Source organism: Drosophila montana, unplaced genomic scaffold, assembly GCF_035044405.1.
Source record: "Drosophila montana isolate Dmon_TW-CO22-7 unplaced genomic scaffold, ASM3504440v1 contig_3829_1, whole genome shotgun sequence".
In the NCBI taxonomy this organism is placed as follows: Eukaryota; Metazoa; Arthropoda; class Insecta; order Diptera; family Drosophilidae; genus Drosophila; species Drosophila montana.
The window spans coordinates 413,381-436,137 of NW_026998699.1; the positions used below are offsets into that span (position 1 = coordinate 413,381).

Here is a 22,757-nt window from a genome sequence, read left to right on the forward strand (position 1 = left end):
CCTCAGTACGTCAAGCAATGCCCAGCAGATTGCCCTGGACCTCTGGACAGCCCACACTGCAGATCGACTTGCCTGGTAAGGCAGTAACCTGTGCGAAGACCGGCACCGGTTCCGCCTGAGCCCATAGGCCCAGGACAACAGCAGCTGAGAAATCAACAAGCGCGAGAGGCACCCCCGCCCCTTGCGCCTTCGAAGGGAGCGTCAGCGCAACCATACTGGTGATGACCAGCTGACGCGGAAGAACAGGAACAGCAGACACCAGCAATAATTTTAAAATATATATACTATATATTATATTATCGAAACAATTTATGGAAAATTGAGCAGAAAATCTTTTGCCCAATCAGAAGTGAGGCCCATAAAGCCAAACTAAAAAATTAGGCAGGTTGCTATGTAAAAAAAAAAATTTTTACACGTCTCAGGCACTGGGTAAATTACCCAGTAGCAAAAAAATTAATCCAAATCTTAAATTCCAAATAAATTTGAAATTTTAAAATGAAAAAAAAAAATAATAAGTTTTCAGTTCAGTCAGTTTAATCAGAAATCAAAAAAAAAAACAAATTGAATCAAATTAAAGCCAGGAGAAAAAAAGCCAGGCAGGAAAAATGTTCTATTTATGAATAGTAATGCAATAAGTAAGTTTTCCGAAGATTTTCTAATTGAATCAAATCATAATTCTGAACAGAACTCCAAAATGGGATTATTAGACGTTAAGTCAGTGGATTCCACTGCTAACGTTATAAATAAAGTTGAATCAAACAACACAGATTTAGAATTAACAAATATATTAATTTGGTAATCATAGTTGTTATAATGTGTGCAAATTGTTTTTATAAAATATATAAACTGCATAACAAATGCCTAAAGAAAAGATTCATGAGCCGAGCAAATGACTTGGACAAAATTTAAATTTGCACAGCACAAACAACAATGATTAATCATAATTGACAATATCATAATAACTATAAGATACCAATTAAACTAAATAAATAAAAAATAAATAATAATGAACACACAGTATGATGAATAGTAAGAATATCCCAGAATAACCTTGAAAAACAGAGTAGCTTGTCAATATTATGGAATGGCCAGAACTTTCTGAGCGGATCCAAAATATTAAAACGACATTTGAAAAAGCGTATAAATGTCTAACACAAAATAGACAAACGCATATAGATACAGTTAATGGGCACTCCATAACATTGATCGACAGCTTTAACGAAGCTCGATTATTGATATATCAACATAAAGATGTATTAACCAATGAACATTGGTCAGAAACGTCAAGGTTGCTAATAGGACTGAGAAATAATATACAAACAGTTAAAGACAAGCATAATTTAAATTTAATACTACCTTCTATTTTGAATACACCTGCAAAGTTGGAACTCGGTGAAAACCTTGAAGCTCGGACTGAGGATATTCAATTAGAAGAAGAAGATTTAACAAATCTAACAATCCCTGCTGTTACAACACTGGATTCCAAAGATATTTTACCCGAAAGTGAAGAAAGAAATAGCCGTATAATGGTTGACACAGCCGCTGCCGAGAGGGCATATATTAGGGAAATTGCACAAGCAGACCCAGAATTTGACGGAAAGAAAATCCGTCTTGAAAAATTCTTAACGGCATTAAGACTTGTCAACTTAACAAAGGGAACTTATGAGGAAATTGCCATAGAGTTGATTAAATCAAAAATAACGGGCACAACCCTCAACAAAATAAAAAATGAAACCACAATAGATGGAATTATTGCAAAATTAAAAGCCGTAGTTGTCGGTGAAAAAATAATAGATAACATTTAAATTGATAATCAAATGTATTAAATATTTGTATGTTTAACATCATTATTAATATTAATTTGGATCAGCTTTCGCTTTCCGATCAATAATCTGAAGCATCGGTGTAACCATTTTATAGCTTAACCATAAATCGAACTGATCTTGCGGATTGTTTAATCGAGTTAATGGCTCCATTTCCACACAATTAGTGGGAATATTGTTTGCCTTGGGAATATCTTCTTTATTCGGAGACACGAATACCGTCCGTGGTATGCTAGTATATTTGATTCTTACTAAACGATGCAAAAGCTTGCGCAAGGACTCATGGCGTCGCCAGGGCTTAGTGAGAAATGCTTCATAGCAGCTCAGCAAATTAGCCAGGCAAATTAGACTATTTACTTCAGCTTGGGATTTGATAGCCTATAAAGAAAAACCAGATTAATTATAGTATGGAACATATCGGAGTCCTCTTCTGTGGTATACCTGAGTATCAGCAAATGCTAAGGCGCCCAATAAATTCATCAGCACTATCGAAATAAAGATAACAAACAATATGAAGAGCACACAACTGAAGAAATTCTTTTGATAATCCAAGTTGCTTTCGTCAAATTCACCCGTCGACATGACAATTGTCTTGAAGATGGCTTCAAAGACATTTTTCTCAGACAAATTATGGAAGTTCAGTATATAGAAAGATAGTCCAAAAGAAGCAATCAAGATTGAGTATGGTATGAAGCTCATTAAAAAGCTAATGGACACCTTTTTGAGCATCAGTACGTGCGTGGATAGAGAAAAGTATGGCAGGTAGCCTAGAAGTTTGGTTAGTCTGAGGCCTATCAAAAGAATTGTGAATGCTGCAAAAATACGGGTATTATATGTCGGAGGATTACTCTCCAGAATGTCGCTAAGGGCTAGCATCACGATGTGTGCAATATTCAAAATTCGGCCAGTCGACCAAAATACGATACTCAAAATTGAATTAATCAGCTCACATACCACAAAATATCCGATACCCATCCGAGAGAGTACACTAAAGATGGATACTATAGGACTATTACAAAAATGTAGCAATATGTTGGCTATTGCGAAAATATTAAATATTAAGGAAGCACAAAAATAGGAGTGAAATAGTACAGATATGCTCTGCCACATAATCGTAATATATGTCTTGATTAGCGGGTGATTAAGTAAATGCCGAAGCTTCCTTGATTCACCCATAGCGACAATACTCTCCACTTCATAGTGCTTCATATCCGATCTCATATCGGTTGGCAGCTTTAGATTAGTGTAGTCCAGAATTATCGCAAAATATTTATCGGCACGACTCATTTCGTTAACTTTTATGCACTCATCAAAATGATTCTCCAGTAGCTCCGGCCTAATGCCCTGTATGGCAATTTCCTTGAACTTGCTCTTCGCGCCCAGGTAGGCCCCATGCTGGAGCAGGTCCCTCACGGCAAACTCATTGTTATATAGTATAGCATAGTGGAGTGGTGTCCTGGCACTTGCATCCGCCTCATTGACGTTCACATGGCTGCTGTTCAGAATCAGCCTAAAGCACTCTACATAGTCGCAGCTGATATATTCCGATTTCTCACCCAGTCTCCCGATGAGCTGATGAAGGAGCTCCAGGTTTGGGGACAGCCTTAGCTTCTCATGCTGCAGCAGCTTTGCGAGACAATAAAAGTTGCCGTATGCTGTGGCAATCTCAACAAGTGTCCTCTCATATACTTTCGATTTCTCATTAATATCAATGTCTGTTTGTAGAAGGCAGTCGAACACTTCGTGGCTCCTGCATATGATGCATTCCTCAAGGAGCTCCAATTTATTACCCTGATAGCTGGACAACAATTGTTGGAACTGCTCGACGTTGTCATTGCGCAGTTTACGAAGAAGCTGCCCGTGGATATCATTATCATCCCTCCCACTCGCATCCCGTACTGCGGGTAGCACTAGATGGGGCATCTGCTCCTGCAGTTCCTGCCGCACTTCGCCATCGCAGTAGCTGTCAATGTCTATATCAACTACGTTGAGAAACAAACGAACCATTGCCTCCTTCTCTTGGTTCCCGATCTGTCTGTTCAGCAGAATACGGTGCAGCGGAGTCATGTCGTTATCATCTGGAATGTTGGGCGAGGCTCCGTATCGTAGAAGCTCTCTTATACATTCCATCGTCTGGCTGGCATTCTCCCTGCTTAGGTTTTTTGCCAAGGCATTAAGTGGCGTTAGATTATTGTATTTGTGATTCACCGGAACTCCCTGATGCTCCAGTAGAACCTTCACATGCTCACTGTCTGTGGAATCAACAGAATAGTTAATGGCTGCTTTCTGATTTTTCTGGTTAATCTAAAAGTCACATTTTAATGAGTTCTAGGTAAGAAAGTTTCCAAATCCTTCCCACTTACATAAAATACACTGCATCCTGACTGCAGACAGAGAATGATAAATTCTACACAACCAGCGGTAGACAGCGATTTCTCGTAGATGCTTATTCCGAAGACATCGTACTCATTGGGATTGGCGCCTAACCTTAAGGCCTCTTCGAACCTTCGCGAATCCCGCTGCTCTAAAGCCCTTCCCAGTTGCTGCTGCAAATCCATGACACAATATGCTTCGAGCAGTGCTTTTGAAATAACGCAGCCCATATAGTTTCCGATATAATAACTTATGCTTATTCGGATAAATATGAGTAATGCCCCTATCAGTAAAGAGATGAACTTTAGAGCCGGCTGCATCCGACTGCGCATTACTCTGTTCACAGGGATCCCAGCTCCAAGACAAAGGGGTAAATCAAATTGCATGGTTCCCCTAGTGAACGTAGGAGAAAAAGTAGTTTCCTTAGTGGCGGCAGACGGGCGGACGTTACACAAAACGAATATACTCAATTTTACTTTCCAAACTGAGTAAACCGCAGAAGCCCATAATCTATATATATATATTATATATAATTGTATATTACGCAGAGCAAGTCGGAATAATAATACATTTGGCTGGTCGTAAAAAAAGGGGTCATCAATCGATCACTTGACAATTTTTTTTTATTGCAAATATATTTTAACCTAATTCCTATCTATTGATAGCCTTATTTGTAAATGTGCTTTATATAGTGCCTCACTGTGCGAATCTCATCATCTGTATCTCTATATATAAAACTGTTTGTCCTGACTGACAGACTGACTGACTGACTGACTGACTGACTGACTGACTGACTGAGATCAACGCACAGCCAGGAAGCTGAAATTTTCACTGCAGTTACCTTATGTGATGTGGGGGCACATTAAGACAGGGTTTCGCGAAATTCCACCCACATGTGTGGGAAAATCGCGAAAAACGTTTGTATGAAACTTTCTTGTTTACCATCCGATCGGTCTAAAACTCATTTTCAAAGATCTTTGTTCAAATTCATTTGAGGGGTGTTTCTAACTTTTCTAAAAATGCATTCCTTCTTGGTGGAAATGGGGATCAGAGATTTGGTGGCTGACGTTTCGCCCTCAAATTCATTTCCATTGATTTACATAAAAAATCAATTGAGATGTTTCAAATTTTTCGCAAAATAAATTCAAAATTCTCAGTGGAATGTGCAATTCAAAGATTTTTTGGTCAAGTTTTAAGTTTTGTTCGATTTGCTTCAAACTTATGTTCAAAGCTGTACATAAAATCTTAATGAATACGTGTTTTAGCTAATTGGGAAATTCCACCCAGAACAGGGGTTAATTAGCGAAAAACGTTTGTATTAAAGTTATTTGTTTACCGTCCGATCAGTTTCAAAATTATTTTCAAAGCCTTTTGAGAAAATTTATTTTATACGTACTACGGGCAAGGCCGGGTTTTACCCGCTAGTTTATGTATATATGCGTGTATTTATTAGTCGATATGTTTGTATATATTCACATATACATATATATCCCGGCCTTGCCCGTAGAAAGTTTTGTGCTTAGAACTTTAAATATACCTTTCTCATGCAGTTTCCACCAGTGAGAAATTTAAAATTACCTATACTATCTTGAATTCCATGTCTATTTAAAAATATAGTCAAATTCCAGTGTTTTGAAATTCATACATCCGTTTTTCTCGATTTTTCCACAACTTCCGGGTGGAATTTCCAAAACCCCGTCTTAACGTGCACCTTTAATTCAAAAGGTAACTAAAGTAACAAATTATTAGCTTGCAAACTCTTATGGCTTAGGCTGTGGGTTGATCACTAATCGGTCAGTTAGTCAGTCAGTCACGATAAACAGTTTTATATATAAAGATAAACCCAGCATTTGCAATACTTTAATACTTTCAGTCGAGCGATATCGAGCAAATTCAAAGAAATGTTCTGGCTCAGAATGGTTGATTCATAAAAAAAACTTTAAGCGACGTGGACGGCAGAAAAGATTTCGTCTCTATGTCTGAATATAAGGAGTCGAGATTATTTCACTTACTACTATATATAAAATATATATATATGGTTACAACAAATTATCGTATGCATGTATGTATTGTCAAATCTAAACACTTTGTTATATTGATCGAAATTAATGTTATTTTTGCAACAACAACAAATAAAATAAATCTCTTTTTTTGAGATTTCGATCGATCTGTTTATTTGTTTTTCGTGAACATATCGTTGTTTGGTATGTCGAATATGAATATATATATATATTACTAAATGTACATATTTACAGCAAAGATTCGTGTGAATTTCGAACTAATTCAATAAATTGTTTTGATATATGAAATGAGTGTTAAAATATAATTTCAAACTAAACTTGCAACTAACAATATGCCAAATGAAGAGCTAAATTAAACTAGTGTTTGTCACAGTTTTCCTTAAGATTACAATATAAGTTCCTAAATGCGTTCGGCCAAATGCGATTTACAAATATAGAGCTGAGAACGGGAAATACAAGAAATTTCATAAGAAACTGAATAGCATTTTAAAGACTAGAGGTTTTATAAAGCTTGATTAAAATGCGAATACCTTAAATGCGCGCGGCCATACACAAATTAATTCAATTGTCGTTACATTTTTCCTACATGAACTCATCCGTAAAGGAGGTTCATTCTGGCTATTAGATAGTCAACATGCAACAGGCACTTTCGTGGCTACTCCCTGACTTGATTTCATTTCAAATATGTTCCTATTTAAAAAAAAAATTATTTTTGGTTTGAATGCTAAATACATCTTGTACTTGATGCCTTCGATCCTCGGCGATGCTAATATTTCTTCAGCTGCTCGTATGTGATGAAAAATATGATGTTCCAGGGGCCCATGCGTACCCAAGTCGGTATAAATCCCTTATATAACGCAAAAAGGCCTTCGTTACGAATTGTTTGCACAGCACAGTCCAGACTTCCACTATAAAGTTTCGCCGGTGATGCAGCTGCAGTAGCTAAGCCACCGTTCAGCACTGTCACATGCCTCTGATTCATTAGGCGGGTCTATGGCAAAATTATTTGTATTTTTAAATATTTGGATCTACACGCGCTTCACTTCTCTTCACTTACCCGAATCACATCAATTGGAGTCGAGGCAACAGCGCTGCCCAAGCTGGCAATGAAACTGGAACTGAAAATGCAGGATATTAGTAAAATTCTTTAGTTTAGCAAATTGGAAATTTGCGTTTGGGTCTTACACAAAATGGTTGGCAACTTGATCGCCAAAAGCGCTCATTAGCTGCAGCTTGCAAAAGTCATAGACTGGCAGCTCAACGGATGCAATAACCACGGCTCGCTGCGCCGTTGGCCCTACGCCACGCCAGAGTCCGCGCACACCCTCATATTGGTATATCTCCTTGAAGCAACCGAGCAGGCCCAGTTGATCGGTTCCCTTGCCGTGCACCTGCATGCGCACCTTAAGCACATCCGTGGGATTCGCAATGGCCGATGAAATGGCGCCTGCTCCCGCCGCACAAATGATGTTGCTCCAAACACGCTCACTGCCGTCGTTGTCCATCAGCAGGCCACGTTCGCTGGCCAGCTTCTTAAGCGTGTAGTAGGTGCCGAATTTGATAGTTCCATAGGTGGCCTGTCGCAGCACCGCTGGCCAAATGCTGCAACACAAGAACAAGAATTACTTATCAAAAAAAAATACACATTTGTTTATGAACACAAAGTCTAAGGGGTTGCTTTCGCGCTTATCATCAAGCAGGGCCAAAGTTTACTGGCCATTTCGTGCGATGAAAACTTGACGGATTATAACACGAGACGATTTATATTTCATTTAGTTAGCGTTTTTAAGCGCCGTCTCTCGTTATCAATGTGCATACAAAACAGTTTTATACACACGCACATGAGTGTGTGCAACTTGCACGTTATTGGGTCACTTCGACTGAATTCGACTTGGCGCATTCGCGTTGTCTCACCCTGAATACAAAGCTCTCAGTCCCTCCTCCCTTGAGATCTTTACAAATGCATCTGTCATGCCACGGTATCGTAGTTGCGAAAAGGTTTGATCGATTTTCTGTCCTTGAATTTGAAGACGGGTCTTGGTTGTGTCGATTGGAAATGTGCCTGCATATAAATAGACATGTGCATGCGCATGAGACCAATGTTTGTTTACACCAGGTTCTTTTTTCTTTTTTTTTTTTTTGGAAATAACCAAAATGCACAAATCATCGGCTCTATTAACTTACCAAACTCGGCTGTTATGGACGCCAGGCCGCCATACACAAACGGCCGCCAATCCTTGACTTCAGCCATGAGCACAGCAACAATTGCACCTGTTGAGTGGTTGCAATTCGTAGGTCCCGGCTCGTTAGATTAACAAACAAAAAAGTCACGCAACAAACATGCCGTGTTCGCGGAAAATTACATAGTGGCCTGCAGAACAATCGATTTGATTGTATGCTATTTTCGATACTATCGATACATTTGCATTGTATTTCCTTATCGATATAAGCAATTATACACACTCCTACAAAACTTTTAACTCTAAGGTTACACGCAGGTGGAAATTTAATAACAAATTAAATCCAGAAAACGGTTATTTACATAACTTTTTATAACCGTTGGAATAAAATGCAACAATGGGGACATACAGCTGTTATTTTTACATTACATCGAATATGGGAATATTATTCTGTCTTATGCACATTATCTTTTCGCAACCACTAATTTTTGTATGTTTTGCCTAATTCCACAATCAATTTTTTTCAAAAAAGTGTCCTGTACGTTTTCCCATAGGAAAACACATTTTCCACATTTTCAAAAAATTGTGTTATTCGCCCCGAATAATTCGTGTTTATTCCGATGATTAATCGAATTTCATATCGCTGTTATGAAAAATATGAAAAAATCATTTCCACAAACAGCTGATATAGCTGCGAAGGTAAGTGGTAACTTTAAATGATAGTTTTAAAATTGTAACAATCACACAGTTTTTAACATTTAAAATTAACGAAATCTCGGAAGGAATATATTAAATGGAGCCCCTACTTCGAGGCCGTTCTTTTTGACCTGTGGAAGGAAAACTATGCGGCGCTTAGGTCTGCGCAAGAAAACGTGCACATATTCCAAACATATTAGATCTGGCTTCAAAAGCTTATGTTGGGAAGACGTGCGCTCAAAAATTGATAATATAACGCGGAAGTAGAAGTAAGGATGCTTCAATTTATTTATATTATAAATAACATTAGATTTTTTATCAGGAGCGAATTAAATGCTGTAGGCGCATCTGAAGGGGACCCATTTTGAGCGGATTCATAGAATTCTTGGCTCAGTAAAATCAATTACTTTTCACAATAGTGCCACAGAGCACAGGTAAATTAAATTTGTATTCCCAATTTTAAATCAAAATGGAATACGTTCCTTCAAAACATATTTAAATTACAGATGAACCAATTACTGAGAGAACTAGGCTAGGCATCGCACTCATCGCGCTCTCCATTCCAGACTTCAAGCGCGCAAGCCATGGATTATCTCCGTCCCGCACGCCGCATTCTGCAAAGAGACGCGAGTTCAGAAAGCGACTGAATTGAATCCATTCGAAGCGCCCGTGGTGGCAGCCATGAGGGAGCGCACCGAGGAAATGACCAAGATTGCCAATGCACGGTTGGCAATTTTGGAACGAATAGAGAAGTCTATATCAAAATAGTTCAAATATAGAAAGCTTTTTAGTTATTAAAATTGTTTTTATTTATTGCCACGCCATTATTATATTTGTAGTTTTGTCGCATTGGTTTAATCCTTTATTAATCCTGCGGAAACGTGCCTTTAACTGGCCAAAGGCCTTTCTTCTGCTGCTCCGGCGCAGAAACGCAAAAAGGATACGGCTTCATGAGATTTGTGCTGAAACGAAATGCCGAATCGCTAAGCAATACCACTGGTACGTCGACTCCAGCCAATTTTTTCAATGATAGTTTTCAATGAGCTATTTTCATAGACTTGCGAATCGTGGCAGCTACCCGGACAACCGACATTCACATAAAGAAATCTGCTAAACTAAATATAAAAGAGTCCGATAATTGGTATTGGCCATATCCACTGAAGCAGCTTTATCTTTAATTACGAATAATCCACCAGGACCAAAAGGATAATCGAGTATCATTCCTTGTAGTTTTAGTAGTCAATGGCCTCGGGCGGCAGTTAGATGAATTTCTATGTGCCTTCCATCTATAGAGAACGTAATTATAATCTGCTTAGCGAAAAATTAAATAGTTCATACCAATCGCACCAAAGCACTGGGGGAAACCCATATCCTCAAATCCCCGAACACATTCCTCTACTTTTTCTTCGGTTAAAAATTGACGCGGCAGGTATTCGGGTGCAAGAACCCGTTGTACATCCCAGCAAAATTCGTGCAATATTTTTGCAATGCCAATGCGCTTTTCAAGAGGAATACCTTTCCGGGAACTGGTATCTTGTTCCGCCAAGTTTTGAAGACGGGCAACAAGTATTTCGAAAATGCTTCTCTCAACGCGGAAGCTCTCTTTAAAAAAGGATGCTGCATTTTGAGGTACATCCTCCTCCCAAAATCTACCGAGTCCTGACTATTATATATTTTTCTATTAATTAAAGAATATACATATATTACAATTTTCAGAATTACCGATTGCCTGACACTTGACGGTCTGCGTTTTGGCAATTTTTGTGACTGCATTAGGTCGTCTTCATAAAACTGTCAAACTAATATTTTGATCAATATATTTTAATTCAACGGAATTCATTTTTTGGACATTTACTACGCAAATATAAATCAAAATAAACGAATCGGCTGTTTTTTTTTCCTTTGTCACTCACATGTTACCGACAACCGACACTTGCCAATGGAACCGCAAAATGTGAAGTTTGAAAATGTAACATTTTTTTAAGCAAATGCTTCAGACAATTGAATTCAGTTCGCTTTTTATAAGTACGAGTTGATTATCTATATGATTTGACTGATGTGAAATGTAAGTGGCAACATATATGTACAGTATGTATGTATGTACGCTTGTATGTATGTTTGTATGTATGTATGTATGTACATATGCATCTGTATCTGAATCTGGTAACTTGACCGATAAATATTTGCAATCGATTTCCTTTTGTTTTCTCTGGGTTCTTGTTTCGACAAGTAACCGTTATCCCCAAAACTTTTGTTCACGCAGCATAATGAATTTGGGAATCTTAACTTATCAGATATTTATCACCGATGTTAAGTGAATGTTTTAGATGCAGTTTCTAAGAAGTTTCTACATATTTCGGCGACATTTTCACCGAGCTGGGAAAAACTGGTTGGTATACGTATCTGCATTGTAAAAGAAAATTGTATTGCATAAATGGAATCTATTGCAGTTCGATGCCCGACCTGCCATTAAAGATGCCCAGATAGAATTTACTTCGTCTAAAAGGCAATGAGAAGCATGCCCTGATGGAGGACGGCTACGTCGCGGCAGAATATTTCTACGTTCTGATCAGCAAGCACAGCGGCGTTAGGCCTTACCAGTTCTCATGGCACATCCGACAAATTTTCGGCCAGATTGATGAACAGGAGCCGAAACCGATCGAAATCACATTCGACTTTGTACCCGACAATAGGGCCGACAATGTTGAAGGAAAATCTGTGGTTCCTTCATGCAGGATGAAATTTCGGTAACGCCATACTGGCAGAAATCCAAGGCCAGCCACACTTTACGTCTGATCAGGTCTATAGCCAGAAAGCATCGTGAGCATTTTCTGCAGGTGTGTAGAGTTAAGAATGGGATCTTTTGGCGTGTCAATTATACGCAAACCGCATTTTTATACCCTAAACCCATTAAAAATGGGTAAAAGGGGTATAAAGTATTCTCCGACTCCATAAAGTATATATATTCTCGATCAGCATCAATAGCCGAGTCGATCTCAGAACCTGTAAGAGCTAGAGACTTTATGTTTGGAATGTAGGTCCGCCTGGTGTCCGCGCAGCACGAGTTTGTTTCCGATAATCGATAACTTGCCCCGTTTCAAAGCAATCGATAAAAATCGATATCGAAATCCTAATTTTTAAGCAAATCTCGTAAACTATAAGAGCTGGAGACACGAAACTTGACTTGATAGTATATCTATATAAATATCTTTAACTAACTATTGCCGCATTTGGTGTTCTCTTAATAGGGTTCAGGGTATCCCCTAGTCGGTAGCTCCCGACTAGAGCTCCTTACTTGTCTATGGATCTTATCTGTATATAACCTTCTCTTTCGTTTTACAGATATATGCTCGTGTGGTTACAAATATTCTTATCAATTTTCGCATTTAAGGTTTTGTCAAATGCATTTAAATGTTTGCAGCCATTGAAGGGGAAAGTTGAATTACAAAATGAAACATGAAAGTGTTCAAATTGTTGTATATTCATTCCGTAATAATCAGATAATCTTATTTTATATATGGTATTATAAATGAATAGATGTGAGTTAGATAATACAAAGTATCAAAACAAAAAACTGCGTCGTACAGCGAATTTGGCATGCAAATTTTGGTATAATCACAAATAAAATGGAATTCAAAAAAACAAACGAATGGGAATTCCTAAGACTCGCCAGATCTGGGCTAATCTGGGTTCTCTGGCCTTAGCCTTGTATTTGAAATGTTTTGATTTTAGTCAAGCTTCGTTTAGTTGACAAATTCGCCAAATTAAATTGTTGTTTTGCTAAATTGTTTATCTAGCTGCGATGCGTAGACATGGTTTATGTACATACATATGTATGTATTTTGGTTTATCCACGTCATTCATTTTAAATTCAAACTCGGCCCGGATCGTGAAAGTCGACGGCGTCAGAAAGTCGCCGGCATTTCGGACTAGTTCGACTATGCTTATTAGAGAGGCGACTGTCGGGCGGGATTGACGCTTTTGGGTTAAACCCGAAACCGAAACCGAATCCGAAAACGAAGCGACGAGAAGCGGACGACTGGAACTTGGACCCCGGCTGGCCAAAACAAAGAATTTCAATTGCCCTTTTATATTGTGTAATTAAAATGTAATTTTATTACTTTACAGTTAATTTAGTTTAAATGCGCATTCCTTTGTCATCCCCAATTCGTCAGTCGCTAAGTGATTTTTGCCAGTGGAGCGGGCAGCTTCTAAAAGGCACCCAAAGCCATTAGCCACAATATAATATATAATATATAATATAATATACAAATATCATCGGCTGATCCACTGCAGAGCAAGTTTTCGCCTTACTTGGACTTACTTGTTTTTTGTGTTTTTTTTTTTAAATGTAAGAGAGTCCCTTAGTCCTTTTTATGCTTTGGTATGTGGGCTCATCACTCGCTCCCTTTATCCTTATCGGCCTCGTCGTCCTGCTCGCTGTCGCTTAGATCTGGCTCCAGGCTCAAGTCACTATCCAGGGAAAGCAGGCCGGCCGCCTCTTCGAACGTCTCCTCGGAGCTGATAATCGAAATGTCGCTGCCCGTATCCTCAGTTAGAAGCGGCAATATATCCTCCGCATGGGTCGTGGCATAGAAATGGTTGTTGTACTCCTGGACAAGTCCGAGCCGCACCGCGATGCCTAACAGCACCCGGAGTTTTTTCTTAAAGGCGTGTGGATCCTTGACGGTAATGTTGGAGAACCTGAGAAGTCCGTCGACTGAAACCGGTTCGTTGCATCTCTTGAGGCATTGAACCAGCTGCTTAATGACAATATTAAGTGGTTGATTTGCCATAATTGTGTAATAACAATAAATTTTCACTATTTACTACAACTTGTAAAATATTTGAAAAACTGTGCGAGTGCTAAATGAACGTACGCTTAAACTGAAATTAAATTCGGTTGCTTGCTTCAATTTCAATTTCAAATCACAAAACTGTTTGCCTAACCCAAAGTACTCTGCTAAAAGTTTGTCAAAGTTGCTCCAGTTAAGGGTTAGTAATCGATCTGGTTAAGCCAGATGACAAAAACACTTTTCCTATTGGATATTTGTTGGGGCCAACTGGAAATGAATTTATGATATTAGTCTGTCATATGAGAATAAACTTTAATAAAAAATTCTGTCAAATTCGCAGAATTTATCGTGGCGACTCTGAGACGGAGCCCGCGCCACAAAAATTCCTGCATAATTAGAGACAATCGCAGCCAACTGCTGCGTCCACATTTCGACCGGGAAATAGATTCAAAAATTCATCTGTGGACCGGTCTGGACGGTAGCGAGCGACGTCGGCGACGTGTAATAAAAATAATAACAAAAAACTTCACGCAATGCTCCATCGAGCGATTAGCACATGGCGGAGGCTGGAACCGAGACCGAATCTCAGTCTCAGTCTCAGTTTCAGTCTCGGTCTCAGTCTCGGTCTCGGGGATGGGACTGATAAACAAAAGCACTCAAATCGATTGATGGATTATTGGCAATTTCTTTGGCGCCAGACTCTGTGCGGCGCGACTCGTCTGTTTTGCGTTGTATGCGGATTTGATAATTCGGGATTTTTGCCAAGCTAAAAACCAAAAGCAACGTGTTAAATATGCAAATTTGGCTCGTAACTTAATTAATTGTAGTCTGCATCGAAACGACTAAAGAAATTTCTTTCCCTATCACTTGGTGTTCCCATACAATTCAGGGGGAATACCAAATTAAAATGTTCAGCTTAACAAAGGCAAATCACAATAATCTTGAGTTAACCCCATAAATAATTCGCAAATTATTTTCATTTATTTATTTAACTTAGATTCGAGCAGCATGAAAAACAAATTAAAAAACGTTTCACCCAACAGTTTTCCACACTTGCCGCAGGAGTTTTCCTTCGCTTGCATCACACACAGGTAATTATGGCCTCGAAACTCGTAGGATTCCTCTTAAGGTCGGTCAGTCAGTCGGCCGGCAGAAGCAGATTTTTATATAGATACGTTCATTTAAGTGTAGGGCAATTTTAGTCTGCACCCAGCACACGTCCATTGAAATTAATCAGTAATTAATTGTTCACATATCGTTTAGTAAACACTCTGCTTGGGGCTTGGGGGGAACCTAAAAACTTGCTACTGTATGCGAGGGACTGTTTTAATACACAATTTATTACTAATTATGCGTCACGTCAAAACAAAAACCTTAAGTTTATAAATATTTATCAATTCGTGTGTTTGTTTTTATTTTGTTTCTTTTTTTTTTTTGTGTGTTTGTTTTCGTTTTGTTATTTTCCTTTAGTTACAATGCCACATTGGCAGCAGGCACGTAGTCCAAAAACTGGGCAATAACATTAATACGAATCAACAATAAATCAGCTATAAAACGGCTGCTCGGAATGGAATTTTTAGCATATAGCCGTCGGCCGGGTGCCCTCGCCCCTCGCCCCTCGCCACTCGTCCCGCGCTACTCGTCCCTTGTGCTAAGCCAAAACTAAAATGTTGTACCCGGTCATAATTAATAAATTCCAGCGTGCGCCGCAATATGAATTCGGTTTCAGACGCGCCGGGCCAAGGCAATGTCAAAAGCAACAGCAACGGCAACGGCAAACACAGGCAAACAAACAAGCAACAAAAACAACAGCAAACACAACAAATTGACGTCACACGGTCACCGTTGTTATCGTATACGGTCTGAGGCTTGGAATCGCCAGTCGCGAGTCTGTGTAGTTGTTGCTTGTTGCAAGTGTGACAAGCGTATCGGGACTAGGAACGGGTTAAACGGGTATTGATCCCCCCAAATGACAATACACGGAATGAAGCATCCAGAGGCTGGAATCTCAATTGGATTTTATATGCCTAAATCAAAAAAAACAAACCGTTTTCATATTAGTTTAAAGGACACTAGAAAAGCATATTAAAAAAAAAAGTGGGTAATAGCATAAAATATAAAAAGCCGACTTGCCTTTTCTTTGTCTACGAAAGAATGACGGGCAATGCCGGACACAGATAATAGGTACATATTTAAGCTCTGGTATATGCAATAAAACAAAAACAGACAAGAGGCGACTAGTTTCCATTAAGCGGTACGCCCCCTGTCGGCCGACGGCGTCAACTTGGCGTCAGTCGAACGGCATAATAATCACTGCGAGCCTGTGCTTCTGCTTGGAGGCCTCTGTCAGGACCAATTACAACACACTTTCCAAGCGGTTATAAAAATACATATGTTCATGCATACGTCCATAGACTGGCAAAATTGCAGCAGCAGAGGCTTACATACATATGTATGTATGTACACATATTTAAATAATAAGCATATCACACTGTGCATGACGAGTGAACAAATCTAAGCTGGAAATGAAATGAGAATCTCAGTTATAAAGCGATCATTGTGCCATTCAAAGAAAGGGGGCGACGAATTAATTACAAGAATTCCGAAACGCCCCCAAGCAACTAAGCACGCCTACACTATGCCCCCCAAACCAGACGGATTTGATTAAAATCGCCGGAGAGTTGTTGCCATTTGAAGTGTTCGAGCAATTATTTACACAAACTGCAAATAATGCAGAACAATGGAGGGCAGAGAACGCGTGGGCAAACCGCTAAGAGATAAATAGAGAAAAGGCATTTCGCCGGCGCAGCGAATAGTACATACAAACATACAAACATAAATATATAAATACGTATACAGCAGAGATTTATGGTGCGCGTTAGGCTCGGAATAACCCAAGACGCAAAAATGTGAAGCGAAAAAAGCTAAAAAGCGAAGCAAGCAAACAACGCAGTCAAAAAGAAAACATGTGCTTCGCCGCACACCATCACCAGACAGCGAGAATGTCTGTGTGTGTGTGTGTGAGAAAGAGAGAGAGAGAGAGAGAGAGAGAATTAGACCTGTAACATTCGCTGGCTACGGACGCTTAAATATGAGCGTCACTGGCCGCTGTAGCCTCAGTTGCTGACTGTCAAGTGTCCAGTGCAAAGCTCCACAAAGCAAGCAAAAAGTTGAACCTCTGTGAAAGGAACCGTGTGGAAAACCAATTAAACAATATATTGCACACACATTATACAAAGAAAACCATCTGCCAATAATATAAATAAATCGCAAAATGTACGCGGAAAAAGTTTGTGTCGCACTCGCGTTCATTGCCTGCCTCGCCTGCATCGCCGATGCGGCTGTTTACACTCAGCCCGCGGTCATCCATCCTGGTTAGTATCTTTAAAAAAAAGTGGGCTGAACCCGTAGGCCGTAGGTCGTATATCTAGTATTTGATGGGTTACATTAAAAAACTATTTTTTCTCTTTAACTATCATAAATTGGCACAAGCTAAATAGAATTTAATAGAAATACGTCAATACGAGCCCAAATCTGATGATGCCAAATCTAATGAAATTATTTTTTTTTAACAAAAACCTAACGACCTTTAGCAACAATAAAGAGTGAATAAAGCTAAAAGCAGCTGCCAGTATAAATGATTGATTTATGGATCAGGCTGAAGATGTTTGCGAGAGTTTTCTTATTTTGTAGTATTATCGAGTGTTGTTTAACTATTAATTGTAACTGTTTGTTGCGCTCGACGTCAGAGTTTGATTATTGTTTTGTTTTTGATGTGTTTGTTTTTTGTTTTTATCTTATGAAAGATGTGATTTATATTTTGTTTTGCTGTTTTCGTTGACGTCAACAGACAGAGGAAAAAATGACAGAAATAGAAAAAAAAAACATAAACATAATCGTAGTATAAACAACGCAAAACAGTCGCAGCCGAATTAACAACAACAAATGAATTTGTTGTTATTTTATATGTTTCTTTCTTTTGGGGCAAATTTCGGTTTTTGGGTTTTTCGCATCTGCCAAAAATTAGCATAAGAAATGTGCTGATTTCTGCTGTTGTTGTTGTTGTTGCTGCTGCTGGGTTTTATTAACAAATGCAAATTCGCAGTGCTAATTTGCATAGCTATGCGGATTTGTATTACAAAAATGTCCCAGCTTTTGATAAAATAGTTGCTCGATTTATTTATCTATTGCTAATTTGTCGAACGTGAAGGTCGTCCAACTTCTGGCCGGGTTTGGGTTTGTTGGATATTGTTAAAAATAGGCGATGAGTTCACGCGAATTTCTTTAGCCCAATCTCAATGGAGTGCATGGAAACAAAAAAAAAACAACAATTTTAAATGAATGCTCGGAACTCTTTAAGATCGCACCGCCCGCGACCTGAATGCCAAATGCCGAGTACCATTAATCAAAACTTCGCTTGCTGCCTGGCAAATTTAGCCGGCGGCAAATTGTTATAAATAATGGCGCGACGCTGTCAATTGTTTGCAAGTACCAAAATTGAGAGTTTGTTGTTATTTGTTGTTTTTCGTTTATTTATAAATATGCCACAAGAGAAGCTGAACGTAATGTATTTTTGAATGTATTTCTACTTGCCTCCGTTTCAAAATGGCTAGGCGTGACTGGCAAGTTCGTGGCTTAAGTCTTTTGATTATTTTTGGCCTGTCACGCCGAAATCACTTCGAAAGCAAATACTTACAGATCTACAGATATTTATATATTTATACTTATGTGAGTTTTGCATGCTGCAGCTGACTTCCTCATGCATAAATAATAAATGAATGCATGCAGTTGTAAAAAAACACAACACGATATACAAAGGGGGGGAAAAAAAAAAGAAAAACAACTTCCGCTTTAACTGATTCGCCGTCTTTTCCATTTTACTTGCAGCGCATCCCGGCAAATGCTACGACAAGCTGACCAGACGCTCCATGCTACCCGACAAGGAGTACAAGCCGAAGGGCATCTGTGCCGCCATGACGTGCGACATTGAGGCGCGTCAGATCAATATCGAGACCTGTCCCTACATTGAGATGCCCGGCTGCGAGGAGCTGCCCAGTGACCTCAACTGGAGCTTCCCCAAGTGCTGTCCACAGTTCAAGTGCGTCGACTTTAAGACCGGAAAGGAGTTTGTCGTCTCCGTTTAGATCCAGAGAGCAACATACTCTACATACTCTCTCATGGGGGAGGGGGCAGTGGTGCCGCGGGTGGGGCCAAACGTGATTTTACATGAAATGTATTCGTAGTTTTCTAGTTATTTGACTGTGTGTGTATGTGTGCTAGTTTGTAAGCCCGTTTGTTTGGTTTTGTGTGAATGATTCATTTAGCAGGCATAATTTATTTATTATTCTAATTTGTACATAACAAAACGATTTGCATTCATTTCTTGTAAAACTCTTGATGATCTTTAATCATGTTTCATGTGTGAACAGTTTTTCTGTGTATATACAGAACTATATATTAACTATATATTAATGTTATATTTCTCTTGTTTTTGACTTATTCAAAAACCTCTGTATGCGATATTTGCAAATGTGAATAGTTACTAAAATAAAAACAACAACAATAATATTAAACCAACGCATTCGATATGAAACTGAACTAGAATACGTCGCACAATCTATACACAGTGCAATCTTTCCCCATTGTACTCAATAGATATTTCGTCATTTCCATATTTGAACATCTTTCTTCTCGTGACGCGCCAATATCCACTGGTGTTACGCGTCCGTCGGCTTTTTTGGACTTTGTCAACAGGCCAACCAGCCGAAACCGTTCGTTTAATTAGCAGTGCCGCCTCGACATGGCCGGCTGATTCATCTTGGCCTTTGAATTGGCAAACATCGCACATTCCACCAAAAAAAAAAAACAAAAATAAATACTCCAAAAGCGATCACCAAATACGAGCAAAAGTTTATTGGACCCCCTTTTTGTAGCTGATTTGCATACATAATTTGCAGTGCTAAAAATACACATGACTGTTAGCAGGAAACACCAAAATATGTGTTTCGGAAATGGGCTGTAAAATAGTCAAAGATATAGCTTATGAATGCAAACATACATGGAAAAAAACAAACAAAGTTTTGTGAGTCACCATCTAACAATATTTGCAAAAGATGTCAATAATAGTCCACTGGCACACATCTAGACGAGATTGCCTTTCACTTATAAGCTTTTGCAACTTTGAAACTGGCGCGCAATGTGCATGTGCTTACCAGCACTGTTTCGACAGTGCTTTGAGAACTGATAACAAATTAATTGTGGTGGATGGCGATAACAACAGTCGATAGCATTTACGCGTGTCATCGTAATCCCCAGTTTGGGCGTTGTTTTCGTCGTATGTGTTTTGTTTATATTCGTACAATTGTGTATTAAATATAATTGTTAAACGAAATAATTAATTAAAAGTTATCAACAAACAATGCACTCACATGTCCCACTTACTGTGCTGCTGCTAACGGCGCTATTAATTCGCGATGGTAAGTCAGAAACTGACATCGAGCCGAGCAGAAGGAGAAGCAACAGCTCGTTGCTCATTTGTCATGTGGAGCTGCAGCAGACATCTTTCTAATTGAAGATTTGTTGACAGGTGCTGCAATTTGGTGTTATCGCTGCACTTCCGCCACGCCCGGCTGCGCCGACAACTTCAACTGGCGCGGCATCGGCTTCCTGGGCGAACAGTGTCCCGAGAGCAACGATATTTGCGTTAAAGTGACCGAGCGACGCGGCGCCAAGGAGACCATAACCCGCGACTGTCTCAGTGCGCTCAACTTTCGCACAGACATTCCCGCTGACAAGTACGAAGGCTGTCGGCCGGCAGCAAAGGATTTGCGCCTGGCCCACTACGTCAATCACACGATCAAGGAGCACGACGTGAAGCGCGACTACTTCACTGACACGACCTTCTGTTTCTGCTTCCTAGACCATCGCTGTAATGGAGCCAGCGGTCTACATAAGTCAGCAGTGGCCGGAGCAGCTGTCCTCCTCCTGCTGCTGCTCGGCACACTTCAGTCTCACTGAACAGCACTTAATCCTAGTACCAAAGTGCCTTACCATTAACGACAGTTCAATTTTCAACTCGAATCTCGTTTAGCCACATTCCGTCCAATCACACAACAGCTTACAATTTTTATGTAGTCTCTATTTACCGAACTACTTATGTAATACAATTTTTATAATATACACAGATGAAGTCTATGAAATCGTTGACTCATGCCAGGCATTCCAGATTGAGGGCCTGCTTTGGCGCCCGGTAATCGTAGCTTGCTAGCTCAGGATGTGCGGCCACATGGTCTGCATAGACGTGGGCGAGGCGCAGACACTCGTCCACGGACAGCTCAAAGGGACGCAGCGTATCCTGCACATCGGCCAACTGGAAGAGCGCGTGTGTTGTCTCCTCCCGTCCGTCTGGCGGCAGCAGGGTGCTGTAGCCACGGCGACAATATTTCTGGCGCATGCTGAAGATGTGGCGCACGACGCGTTCCACGAGCGAGAACGGCAACTGCGTCTTGGGCTTCTTCAGAGGTATAACTTTCACAACGCCAACGTCCACTTGTGGCTTGGGCACAAACGCCTTGCCCGGTATGATGAACTTGAGCACCGGCTCTGTCCAGATTTGGGACATGATCGAGAGACGGCAGCGCTGATCGCTGCCCAGCTTGGCGCAAATGCGCTCGGCCACCTCCTTCTGGAAGGTGAGCGTCATGCAGGTGTCGTTTCGCCGAAAGGCGCCGCGTCGTGCCGCCAAATCCTCGTACCAGTTGATAAGCAGGCGGGTGGAGATGGCAAACGGCAAATTGCCAATCAGATGCAAGCGCTGAGCGGTGTCCGGCACGTGCTGTTCGATGTTGAAGCGCAAAATATCCTCATGGTAGATGTCCACCTGCATTTCAAGGGGGCGGGCGCATTCGCGCAGCAGTTGCAGCGTTTCGGTAAACCTGGCATCCTTTTCGACAAGCATCAGACGCTGCGGCTGGCGACGCAGAATGGAGCGCGTTATGCCACCGGGACCAGGACCTACCTCTAAGACAATATCGCGTTGATCTATGCGACCAGCTGACTTAACGATCTTGTCCGTCAGACGCTCGTCCATGAGAAAGTTTTGGCTGAGCTGCTTCATGGCCTGCAACTTATACAGTTTGACCAAATCCCGTATGCTCGGCAGCGGCGGCAGTCGGACGCCGCTGCTAAGGATGCGCGCTGTGGCTTGAGACATCTGCAAACGAAGAGGCAATGAGCGCCAGCGGTAGGCGAGATGAGGCAATACTTACAATTAATATTGGTTATACAACGATTTCAAGGTAAGTGCATAAAATAAATGGAAAACGCTTAAAGACTAGGTGGTTAACGGTAATAGTGGGTGCTGGGCGTATTTAGTTGGTGGTCACTTTTTTGGGCTCCTCGAAATCGTCGAGGAACTTCTCCTGCTGCACAGAGAATATGGAGTAGCCGTATATGGCCAGCACCGAAACGCCTAGCGCTCCGGCGGTCAGCAAATTGTTGCGTCGCACACGTTTCAGTTTCTGGACACGATCCAAGTTCTGTTGCTCAATGAGTTTCATGAACTGCAATTGGGCCTTGTCTAGCTTGGGTGCGGTTTCTCCGTACTTGATTTTTGGTGCTTGTTCCGATGCCGACATTATTACTCAAATCGGGTGATGATGTTTGTTGGCCTGCTTGATAGGTATTTTCTTATTTCGATCAGAATTTTTCGGCAAAAATTATGAAATCTCACATGAATTAGTGATGGCCGTAAATCATTGATAAGCACACATCGAACACTCGATAAAAGACAAAGATAATCGGATCCATCGATAACTTATATCGATGTTGCTAAGGCAATGTTGGGAAACATTTGCTCAATGTCAGGCA

General features: G+C 40.2%; 7 protein-coding genes across 7 annotated transcripts; 2 read left to right on the forward strand and 5 right to left on the reverse strand.

The window, feature by feature from the left end:
• Positions 1-1,468: 1,468 nt before the first annotated feature.
• On the reverse strand, positions 1,469-4,381 carry LOC135437560 (transient receptor potential cation channel protein painless-like). The gene is made up of 3 exons (XM_064695534.1): positions 4,187-4,381; positions 2,265-4,127; positions 1,469-2,201 (listed from the first exon to the last, which is right to left on the reverse strand). The coding sequence occupies exons 1-3, from the start codon at positions 4,379-4,381 to the stop codon at positions 1,857-1,859; spliced, it is 2,403 nt and encodes an 800-aa protein (XP_064551604.1). The 3' UTR covers positions 1,469-1,856.
• A 1,961-nt stretch (positions 4,382-6,342) lies between these two features.
• On the reverse strand, positions 6,343-8,583 carry Bmcp (uncoupling protein Bmcp mitochondrial). Its single transcript, XM_064695560.1, has 5 exons — positions 8,402-8,583; positions 8,132-8,279; positions 7,403-7,819; positions 7,275-7,335; positions 6,343-7,208 (listed from the first exon to the last, which is right to left on the reverse strand). Exons 1-5 carry the CDS (start codon positions 8,466-8,468, stop codon positions 6,984-6,986), a joined length of 918 nt encoding a protein of 305 aa, XP_064551630.1. The 5' UTR covers positions 8,469-8,583; the 3' UTR covers positions 6,343-6,983.
• Positions 8,584-13,179: 4,596 nt separating this feature from the next.
• On the reverse strand, positions 13,180-13,978 carry LOC135437529 (uncharacterized). Its single transcript, XM_064695494.1, has 2 exons — positions 13,418-13,978; positions 13,180-13,304 (listed from the first exon to the last, which is right to left on the reverse strand). Exon 1 carries the CDS (start codon positions 13,887-13,889, stop codon positions 13,491-13,493), a length of 399 nt encoding a protein of 132 aa, XP_064551564.1. The 5' UTR covers positions 13,890-13,978; the 3' UTR covers positions 13,180-13,304; positions 13,418-13,490.
• Positions 13,979-17,005: 3,027 nt separating this feature from the next.
• Positions 17,006-19,346, forward strand: LOC135437530 (uncharacterized). The gene is made up of 2 exons (XM_064695495.1): positions 17,006-17,263; positions 18,777-19,346. The coding sequence occupies exons 1-2, from the start codon at positions 17,164-17,166 to the stop codon at positions 19,031-19,033; spliced, it is 357 nt and encodes a 118-aa protein (XP_064551565.1). The 5' UTR covers positions 17,006-17,163; the 3' UTR covers positions 19,034-19,346.
• Positions 19,347-20,207: 861 nt separating this feature from the next.
• Positions 20,208-21,088, forward strand: crim (QVR superfamily protein crim). Its single transcript, XM_064695488.1, has 2 exons — positions 20,208-20,365; positions 20,476-21,088. Exons 1-2 carry the CDS (start codon positions 20,308-20,310, stop codon positions 20,904-20,906), a joined length of 489 nt encoding a protein of 162 aa, XP_064551558.1. The 5' UTR covers positions 20,208-20,307; the 3' UTR covers positions 20,907-21,088.
• mtTFB1 (mitochondrial transcription factor B1) lies at positions 21,007-22,101 on the reverse strand. Its single transcript, XM_064695475.1, has one exon. It carries the CDS (start codon positions 22,099-22,101, stop codon positions 21,097-21,099), a length of 1,005 nt encoding a protein of 334 aa, XP_064551545.1. The 3' UTR covers positions 21,007-21,096.
• Positions 22,102-22,258: 157 nt separating this feature from the next.
• On the reverse strand, positions 22,259-22,628 carry Ccdc56 (Coiled-coil domain containing 56). The gene has a single exon (XM_064695496.1). The coding sequence runs from the start codon at positions 22,523-22,525 to the stop codon at positions 22,259-22,261; it is 267 nt and encodes an 88-aa protein (XP_064551566.1). The 5' UTR covers positions 22,526-22,628.
• Positions 22,629-22,757: the final 129 nt, after the last annotated feature.